The following is a 9,614-nucleotide window of genomic DNA, read 5'->3' as shown; positions in this document are numbered from 1 at the left end:
CGACCAAAAGTAAATGGGTCACGGACGACGTATAAGCAGCACGGAATAGCGTCGGGCTGGGCCGTGGTGGAATTCGAATTTGTGCATGTACCTAGTCTCTCACCAACCCCTAAAAAACCACTCGCTCGCCTTGCCGAAGAAAATTTCCGACTAAAAAGAATCCACCAACTCGCTCATCTTGCTAAAGAGATTTTCTGACTAAAAATTCCACCAACTGGTTGTCTGCTTTTGCTTTCTTTCTTTCTTTTCCGGTTGGAATATTGCTTTTGCTTTCTGTTTTCAAGACAAAATTCTCATCAATTATTCACAAATTGAACGAATCTTTCCCTTTCTGTTAATGACGATGACGATGTCCATTTATTATTTGTAAGTGCAAGTCACGCTCAGCCAGAATCACCAAACATACGGCAAGATGTCGCATTCAGCTTTAGGAATTCCTCCACAATAATTAAGGAAGTGACTCTTGCGCAGCTACCACGTCATTCTTACCAACTGCTAACCACATATAACGATTCTTTAGAAGTTCAGAAAATGCCACCAAAAAGAATCATACAATTTCAAAAGGAAAAAATGAACACATGCACATGTAGCGTGGGTATGTCCTGTGTATTTGAAGCATGTCAATGAGAAATATTTCTTTTGTGGAAATTGAGTCCGGCCTATGGTATATTAATTAGATAAAGAGAATAGCAACAGCCTTATAATTGGGTAACTAAACCCACATATGCAGAAATGACCATAAACAGATAAAATTACCGACATACTCAGGGCCTCAAATTATGCGAAAATCGCAAGCAAACTTCTTTTGCTGCTGCTGTGATATCGTAGCTCTCGCCAGTGGTGGAAAACATGTAGAAAATTAGGCACCGGACACCTACAAAAGACATATGAAGATATAGCCAGCTGACTGAACTAGATGTGGTTGATAGACATACACTTCTACTATTTTACAAATTGCAGTTCCAAAGCCAGTTTCTTTCAGCATCTCTATGAGCAAGACTGAAGCCGTAGACTGGGGGATGACGATGACGTCCATTTTCTTCACAATAGTGCGGTCCAGAACGATGCACATTCAGAATTCGAATCCTCGATGACAGTGCACACGTCCATTCAGAATCTCTTCTATGACTAAAGACTGCAGCTGTCATGTAGTGCGGTCCAGCTCTAACGACTAACCCTACAGACATAAAGGAATAGGTTGCCATCTGTTCTCTTTTATTTCATATATGTGAGAAATACACGCAAAAAAGGACAATTTGTGGATTTATAGTAACCATATAGACCCACAATTATGTGTGCTTAATGTAACACACAAACGGAAACCTTTCTCCATAAAATTTTACTGAAAGATAGTTTACATCTATATATACATGTAGCTATATATGTTTTAAAAAAAATCGAAAATTCAAAATGGGGTTTTCGATCGAGCTCAACAAGTCCAGGATCCATTTGGGGTTTCTGAGCTGCGGTTCTCCATCTTCCCAACATCTGCCTAGTACCTGAAAACATGATTGCTTCCCCCAAATTTACTTAAAAAAACATTTCATACATAATAATCAGCGCTTGGCTTCAGGAATATTTGGTGCTGATGGCTCAGGTTTCATCAAAGCACAGAAATAGTTCAGATATAAGTTTAAGCATAGCAGGAAACACACATCTGATTAGCAACCGCTGAAGCAAAACATCATATACAAGATGGCCTGAAAATACTTGTTGAAACACAGGAGATTATTTCATACTGTACTTGATATAATTACAGCCATAATTTTGTTTCCACGTGAGGTAAGTGCATCACTTCATCGTACATTTTGTCACACACCAATATTTTCACTCATATCCTCCTCGGAGATTTCCGTCAGCTCGGACAACAAGTGGTAAGTATTCTCGGTATTGGCATGCCCTTCATCACAGAAGAATGGCCTGGAAGGCATCTGCAATGCATCGACGCTACCTTCGAGCATATCTATAACCTCACTCATCGTTGGCCTATCATGAGACTTCATCTGAATGCACCAAAGTCCAATAATACACAGCTTCCTCTCCAGTTCGTGCATCTCAGTATCAACATGAGCAGATACCTCACCAATATTGTCTTGTTGAGTTAGCTTGTCATACACCCACGATGGGTAGTATGCTTGGCTCGAGTTCGCTGCATTTGGGTCCGCGTTCCTTCTTCCTCCAGCCATCTCCAGCAGCAGCATCCCAAAGCTGTAAACATCAGACTTTCTCGATATGACACCAAAGCTCCGAGAGATCATCTCAGGAGCTATGTACCCAACAGTTCCCCGTAGGGCTCTCGATGGCACAAAACTCTTGTCCCTTGGGTACAGTTTGGCGAGACCAAAATCAGCAACTTTTGGGACAAAATTGCTGTCAAGAAGGATGTTGTGTGGCTTGATGTCAAAATGTAGAATCTGCATCTCACACCCCTGATGCAGGTAGTCAATCCCCCTGGCGATGCCCAAAGCAATCTCGATGAGCTTGTCCCAGGAGAAACCCTTCTTGGCTGAGAAGATGTATTTGTCCAGAGAACCTCGAGGCATGTACTCGTAGACTAGCGCCTGTCTCATTTCTTCCGGGCAGAACCCCATGAGACGTATCACATTGACATGGTGGATCCTGCCAATGGTTGAGACTTCATTGATGAAATCTTCTCCATTGCAGTTGGAGTTACTCTTTAACATTTTGACCGCGACATGGACATTGCCTGGTGATAGCACACCCTTGAACACGGAGCCATAGCCTCCCTGACCCAGCTTATCTCTGAAATGGCTTGTGATTGCAGTGATGTCGGTGTAGGCGTACCTCGTCGGACCAAGCATTTGCTGCATTCGGAGGAACTTCTCGACTGCATCAATTGTTATTCTTGTTTTCCAGTACTTGTAGGCTAGAAAAATCAACACAACCAGTGGTGCCAACACGAACCTGCACAACACTGCATAAACAAATTTATTTAAGGTTTAAGTGGGCACATGATGGCATAGATGTGATCATGAACAAACTGCAATTAAGAGCACAAAATTCTGACTTACCAGCCAGCCACTTCAAAATCCAGAAGACGGTTAGTATGACTACACTTAGCAACATCATTCACAAGACTAAAGACCATACGTAACTTGATGCCTTCTTTACTCGAGACTGGTGGCTTATAGAAGGGCCTGCAACAACATTCGGCAATACAATAAAAGAAGTAAAAGAGGGGTCGCTTGTTTTTGGATAAGACAGCAAGGTATATGGGGGAAACAAGTAGAACCAAAGTATGGAGATCCAAAATCCTGAACTCACCAAAAACTGTCTATTAGGCATTTCTTGATGCTCTCCCTAGGATAAGGAAACTGAACAGCAAATCCAATCCTCGTGGATTTCACAACATCTGCATAACTTGCATTTTCTAGCATCGGACCATCCCACGGCCGAGGAGTCCGGGCCAAGTACCCACAAGAAGGTTCAAGATACTTCATATATGTAGACCCGTAGCCAGTTAACACGTAAACAAAAGAATCATTGGTGCTTAGGCAAGCAACAGGCATGTACGTACCAGTGCCCTTTACTTCCTGAGAGCATTTTACAAAGTAAGCCCAACTATATACAAGGGGGCTCAATTCGATTTCCATGTTGTCGGGTGGGTATGGAGGATTCCACTGAGGTAGAGGGCAGCTGTTGTGTAAATCCATGTTGGCATCGATGACCCAGAAGGAAGAACCACTGTAGTTGATGTCAGACACATAGTATGTCGCATCGCCGATGTGAATCATAGCCTTGGTATCACTGCAAACCAGCTCATAAGATTGATAGCCACAGCCAGGTGGATCACTTGCCTGACGAAATGGAGACGATACGTTTCCAAGAGGGCCACACGAGAAAGAAGGACAATCAGGTAGATGATGCCGCCCTTCTGCCTGATCTGGTTCAAGAACTGCAAGCACAAATAAGAAAGTTAAGGCCTTGAGAGCAGTGGGCATCGCCATGGCAGACACACAGGCGCGCAGATGAATGGCTGAATAAGTGAGTGGCTGCCAAAGTAAAAAAAATAGAACTCCAAAGGATGGTAATTAGTAATTACATGCCAACTAGTACCTCTACATGACCGTGATGTTGCTGACTAGGATACTTGGCTACTAGCTGCCAACTAAAGTTGGGTACAGACCACCTACTGGCTCATCTAACTGATGGTGATGTTCTTGACTGGAGACCTCTTGGTTAACAGAAGAGTCCAATTGTGTTACTATAGCATCCTGGACTGGTCTAGTCATGTCCAAGTCCAAGTCCTGGTAACATGGAATTCGGTGCCTTAAGAAAATGACAAATAACAGGGACAAAAAAATGGAAAATAAGAAAATAGCATTCATTTGAGATATGAGTTTACCACTTAGCAAGGCATATTTTTGCAGAGAGGAAGAACTAAGTCTGATCGAATTCCTCATTTTATCTAGTTCGCAAACTACGCAAACTCCTCCTATATGAACTAATTCCCCAGAATATCTTCAAACCACGTGCAGATTATATGGGCAGATGCATTTGATATTTCCCCTGGTTTCCATTGCCTGCAGATTACAATTTATAATGGACACCATTTAAACCTCTGCAAATGGTGCTTAACCATGTCAAGCTCACGAGTTTATTGCAGTAGAATACTGCAACTATTTCTGACAAAGACTGGACTACAATCACAATTAAGCTGTTATCACAACCAGTTAACAAGCCTTATCACAATTCAGTAGAATGCTGCAAGTTTCGTCTGGTCAGATGTGTACAATTCTACCAAAGACTAGTAATATAGGACTGAAGAAAAATGAGGATGTGCAGGTGGTGAAATCAAAAGAATAGTCTAAATAACAAGATTCATTTGTTTCCGGAGACCACGGAATTTTCTAAGCCACGGAACAAGGTGGACGTTCCAGTGGTAGGTGGAATTCCTACTTGGACGCACACCTATCATGCCATAGCTCATTGGAGGTTAAAGCAGACAAGTAGGCAAGTTAGCAACTTCCTATACTCCCTGCCTTCCCTTCTTCCATCTTTACTCCAGTATATTCCATGGGCCTGCCTAAATTTCTTGTCACTCTGCTACTGATCTGCCTTCTCACCTATGAATCCTATGTGGATGCAGCATCGGGAGAACAAGATTTCTTAAGGACTTGTTCATCTCATAGGTGCAGCAAACATGGACCTGAGATCCGGTTCCCGTTCCGGCTTTCGAGCCACCCACCATCCTGTGGTGCCCCAGGCATGCAGTTATCGTGCTCTGGGGATGACACAATCTTTGATCACCATGTTCTTGGCTCCTGCAGAGTGACTGAGATCTATTACAGGCACCGCGTCATCAACGTCATCCCGCTTGAGGAACCATCAACACAATGTCCTCTTCAGAAGCTCATCTCAGCAAACTTAGCAACTGATGTGTACAAACAACCTCAATCATTACAAGTTACAACCCTGGTACGTTGTTCAAGAGATTTCACACTAGAGGATCAATATAGTATAGTAGGCCCAGCATCTTGTCTCAGTAACAACGCTAGCCAATTCTGGTATATAGCGGACTTTTATGCATACATGTCTGACCTTCCACGGGACTGCACGGCTGTTTCTAAAGGCATCCCCATACCCTTGACTTATGATAAAGATGGCCCGAACCTTGATGAGTACACCTTCAAAGAAAAGGCAAATAATTTCCTCAACTTTTATGAAACAACATTCACTTGGCACCTCAATAACATTACAGATGTCTGCCAAAAATGTGAACAGAAAGGTCAGCACTGTGGATTCATCTCACAAAGGAATCAAGCTTTCTGCCAGCACCATGGTATTGTTTCTATTCCTAGTTAAAATCTCATATCATTATGGAGGATATTCTATTTTGGAACCACAATGAATTTCTGTCTCTCCATTTACTAGTTTGCCAATTTGCTATATTCTGTTCCTAAGTGCATTCAATCTTCCCTTGGATTTTTCACCTGTAACACAACTATTTAACAAAGGAAATTTTCATGCCAATTGGACCAATGGATAACTTGTGCAAGCACATATAGTCTCTAGGTTCGCATCCATGGACATTTCCATACATTTTTTGATTAAGTTGTGGGGGTTAACTATTTGTAAAAATCACACCAAAAAAGGTAACAAACAAATCTTAATTGACCGTTCTGCAGATATTTTCAGATCTAAAGACCAAGCTTCATTTTAGGCAACATAAGGTCTAGCTTAGTAGGCTGATTTTCATTTAACTATGTAACTACTAACTACAATGATCTTTCTTCTTGCCACATTTTTTTTTGCGGAAGTATTCTTGCTATGTTATTGACTTCTGAAGTGGTGTAACTTCAGCATATTAAGCAATCAACAAATCAGGATTCAAGAATTATATTTTGAAATATGTGCATTTAACAATGTTAATCCTGTATAAATATATACTCTCATCTACATGTGTATCAGTGTTTGTGGAGAACTATCACATTATTCGTTGTACAGTGTACGAGGTATTTCGAGCAGAATTCAATCATCACATACAGAGCTTGTACCATGATGTACTAACTATTAACTTATATAAGAGAACATTAATTTTAACAAATTTTTGATGAATTGAATTTCATTTCAAATTTTTAGTTTTAACTAAATACAAGACAAATATATTGGATACCAAGTAATAAGAACATAGCTCTATTTGTTGCAACATTTGTAACGATTTATACTCTTCTGTTACTAAATCTGCATAACAAGTAAAAACAAAAAACAAAGATGAGTAAACAATAGCAAACATAACGTAATAAAGGATAATCTCAATCGACACAACACTCTATGTCTGAGGTCCAATATACATGATGCCAATAGGAGGCTACCTTCTTCCTATATCCACACAGAGAACTCATGTAACAATCACGAGTTTGTGGTTTCTTACATATTGTGGAGGCAGTTCTTCTGCTTTTGTCTACATTAAATCATGGCAAAACTAATAATCTTCTTTCTACATGCAGACGTGCCTGTCATCCCGGTTGCAGGTAATGCTGCAACTCTTATCATTATTTTCATTCTAAATGAAATTCTTATTGCTTACTGACCTGTCTTTTGTGTTATCACATCACAAAAGAGTCAGGAGCACATAACTTCTTATCTGAACGCCACTTGTTAATTTTCGTTCTTTTTAATGAGCAGCATCATCAGTAGCTGCATTTGTAGTTTTTTCATTGATGGCGGCCACTGCGATGTATCTCTCCTTGAAGTCAAAGTACAATGAAGAGATAAATATGAAGGTTGAAATGTTTCTGAAGGCATATGGCACATCGAAACCCACAAGGTACACTTTCCCTGAAGTTAAGAAGATAGCAAGGCGGTTCAAGGATAAGCTCGGCCAGGGCGGATTTGGAAGTGTATACAAAGGTGAACTACCGAATGGAGTTCCTGTGGCAGTCAAGATGCTAGAGAGCTCTATAGGAGAGGGAGAGGAATTCATTAATGAAGTTGCAACCATTGGACTGATCCACCATACAAATATAGTTCGTCTCTTGGGCTTTTGCTCTGAAGGAACAAGAAGGGCTCTGATTTATGAATATATGCCTAACGAATCACTGGAGAAATACATATTCTCGCATATTTCCAATATTTCTCAACAACTCCTAGCACCCAACAAAATGCTAGATATTGCTTTAGGCATTGCCCGAGGAACGGAATACCTGCATCAAGGGTGCAACCAGCGCATTCTCCACTTTGACATCAAGCCACACAACATCCTGCTGGACTATAACTTCAACCCAAAGATCTCAGACTTTGGCCTTGCCAAGCTGTGTTCAAGGGACCAGAGCATCGTTACCTTGACTGCAGCAAGAGGCACTATGGGATACATCGCACCAGAGCTATACTCTCGGAACTTTGGAGGGGTGTCTTACAAGTCAGATGTGTACAGTTTTGGCATGCTGGTGTTGGAGATGGTGAGCGGACGGAGGAACTCGGACCCAAGTGTTGAGAACCAGGACGAGGTATACCTTCCGGAGTGGATTTACAAGAAAGTAATCACTGAGCAGGAATTGGGACTTAGTTTGGATATGACAACAGAAGACAAAGAAAAGATGAGACAGATGAGTATTGTGGCACTGTGGTGTATCCAGTGGAACCCGAAGAATCGGCCATCAATGACAAAGGTGGTAAACATGTTAACGGGGAGGTTGCAGAACCTACAGATTCCCCCTAAGCCCTTTGTGTCGTCTGAAAATCATCCTACAACATAAAAGCACGGAGAAGATGCTGCCATGATTTGGTACATATTGCAGGCATGCACTTAGTCCATGTGGTGCAGAGGTATGCATAGCACTAGGATGCAGTATATTTCCATCTTTCCACTCTATTACCACTTGATTGTATGAATAATCGTTCTTCCCCATGTAATATAATAGTACTAGTATGTATATATGCAAGAACATATGAGAACAACAGCGAACTTTATTTGGATTGTAACAGTCAAAAAGTACAGCAATCTGTTGGTTACCTTGCTCTGCTTTTCCTCTGATTTATCTCCAACTTAGTATTTTCCTGCAGTGCATTCCTCCTCACTGGGCTCCCCTTTGATTGCCCTTTCATTGTGCGGAGAATATCACAGGATCATTCTACAGTTTAATTAATCATGCCTTATCTTAAAAAAATCGGCAATCCATAGCACTAGCACTGAATACATTTCGATCTTTCCCACCTAGTAGCACCTGACACCTAAAGTATGAATAACAGCCAGCACTGTGTCATAGCAGCAGTAGCTATTTGCTAGTACTTATCTGAATCACATCGAACTTTATTTGCATTTTGACAGTTAAAAACGCATTAAATTGTAGGTTACCTTATTCTACTGTTCCACAATTGAGTATTTCATTAAGTGCAATGTGCGACTTTATATCGCTGAGAATATCAGCGAATCATGCATCCTACAGGCCGAATTTCATGCCATTTTCAGTCCTACGACAGGAGTAATCATTTTACAATGTGAATGAACCTGAACTGGATTTTGCATTTTGAAATAAGATTCGGAAACGCAAAGCGAAAGGAGAAGGAACAAAGGGAGTTTGCTACCTTAGATGAGGAGGCGGCGGCGGATCTGCAAGGCAGCGAGATTCCTCTCCTCGGGAGGCCGCCAGCGCCGGAGAGAGTGCGCTCCGGTGGGGCATGGCTGCAATAGGGGGGACGTGGAACTTCTCAACTGGAACCGCGATTTGGCGGCCTACTCCAGGATGGCCGCCGCCGCCGGAGCAGAGAGCACCGCACCACCGAGGGGCGTGCTTTTTTTTTGGAAGGGTACTCACCGGGGCGCATCAGCCCGCTAAGTAGGAACGAAGGGCCCAGCCCATCAAGACCACGCCCCTAGGCCCAAGAGAGACTAGTGTGTTTTTTCTAAAAACTTCTTTTTTCTTTTTGAGGGAAGATGTTTTTCATTTCCATAGTACTCCTATAAGTAAGATCCCGTGAGAGACCTTTGGTTTCTCCTTCAGTATTAAACTCGCAGCTCCCCTTGAAACTTGTGCCCTGGTTCATCTATTTAAGAGAGTTTTATCCAAAAACAAATTAAAATGAAATTCAACATTTCAAATTCAAATAGTAGTTGTTGTGGAAAGGCCCTATAAGTATGAAACAATTACAAA

The 9,614-nt window shown here is 41.7% G+C and overlaps 2 protein-coding genes and 1 long non-coding RNA gene across 5 annotated transcripts; 1 reads left to right on the top strand and 2 right to left on the bottom strand.

Annotated features, from left to right (window-relative positions):
- Positions 1-1,586: 1,586 nt before the first annotated feature.
- LOC119279110 (rust resistance kinase Lr10-like) lies at positions 1,587-4,028 on the bottom strand. The gene is made up of 3 exons (XM_037560499.1): positions 3,286-4,028; positions 3,037-3,158; positions 1,587-2,935 (listed from the first exon to the last, which is right to left on the bottom strand). Exons 1-3 carry the CDS (start codon positions 3,966-3,968, stop codon positions 1,812-1,814), a joined length of 1,929 nt encoding a protein of 642 aa, XP_037416396.1. The 5' UTR covers positions 3,969-4,028; the 3' UTR covers positions 1,587-1,811.
- A 544-nt stretch (positions 4,029-4,572) lies between these two features.
- LOC119274426 (rust resistance kinase Lr10-like) lies at positions 4,573-8,445 on the top strand. Of its 3 annotated transcripts, none has more exons than XM_037555131.1 (4): positions 4,573-5,153; positions 5,292-5,803; positions 6,972-6,995; positions 7,150-8,445. In XM_037555131.1, the coding sequence occupies exons 1-4, from the start codon at positions 5,038-5,040 to the stop codon at positions 8,217-8,219; spliced, it is 1,722 nt and encodes a 573-aa protein (XP_037411028.1). In that variant the 5' UTR covers positions 4,573-5,037; the 3' UTR covers positions 8,220-8,445. The 3 variants fall into 3 exon arrangements, with proteins under 3 accessions (XP_037411028.1, XP_037411027.1, XP_037411029.1); XM_037555132.1 differs by lacking the exon at positions 4,573-5,153 and having other exon boundaries at positions 5,352-5,439; positions 5,537-5,803; XM_037555130.1 differs by having other exon boundaries at positions 4,574-5,803.
- Positions 5,537-9,262, bottom strand: LOC119274427. Its single transcript, XR_005135148.1, has 3 exons — positions 9,049-9,262; positions 8,477-8,561; positions 5,537-5,648 (listed from the first exon to the last, which is right to left on the bottom strand). It is a non-coding gene; the product is annotated as an uncharacterized LOC119274427 (long non-coding RNA).
- Between the last annotated feature and the right edge of the window lie 352 nt (positions 9,263-9,614).

Source organism: Triticum dicoccoides, chromosome 3B, assembly GCF_002162155.2.
Source record: "Triticum dicoccoides isolate Atlit2015 ecotype Zavitan chromosome 3B, WEW_v2.0, whole genome shotgun sequence".
Lineage (NCBI taxonomy): Eukaryota > Viridiplantae > Streptophyta > Magnoliopsida > Poales > Poaceae > Triticum > Triticum dicoccoides.
This window is presented reverse-complemented; position numbering and strand designations above follow the sequence as displayed.

Excerpts from the sequence above, each read along its gene's own strand:
- LOC119279110 (XM_037560499.1), bottom strand. The coding sequence starts at position 3,968 with ATGGCGATGCCCACTGCTCTCAAGGCCTTAACTTTCTTATTTGTGCTT. Across the intron at positions 3,159-3,285 it reads TGCCTAATAGACAGTTTTTG|GCCCTTCTATAAGCCACCAG; the intron begins GTGAGTTCAGGA and ends ATGTTGTTGCAG. Across the intron at positions 2,936-3,036 it reads TCTGGATTTTGAAGTGGCTG|TGTTGTGCAGGTTCGTGTTG; the intron begins GCTGGTAAGTCA and ends TTGTTTATGCAG.
- LOC119274426 (XM_037555130.1), top strand. The coding sequence starts at position 5,038 with ATGGGCCTGCCTAAATTTCTTGTCACTCTGCTACTGATCTGCCTTCTC. Across the intron at positions 5,804-6,971 it reads AGCTTTCTGCCAGCACCATG|ACGTGCCTGTCATCCCGGTT; the intron begins GTATTGTTTCTA and ends TTCTACATGCAG. Across the intron at positions 6,996-7,149 it reads GCCTGTCATCCCGGTTGCAG|CATCATCAGTAGCTGCATTT; the intron begins GTAATGCTGCAA and ends TTTAATGAGCAG.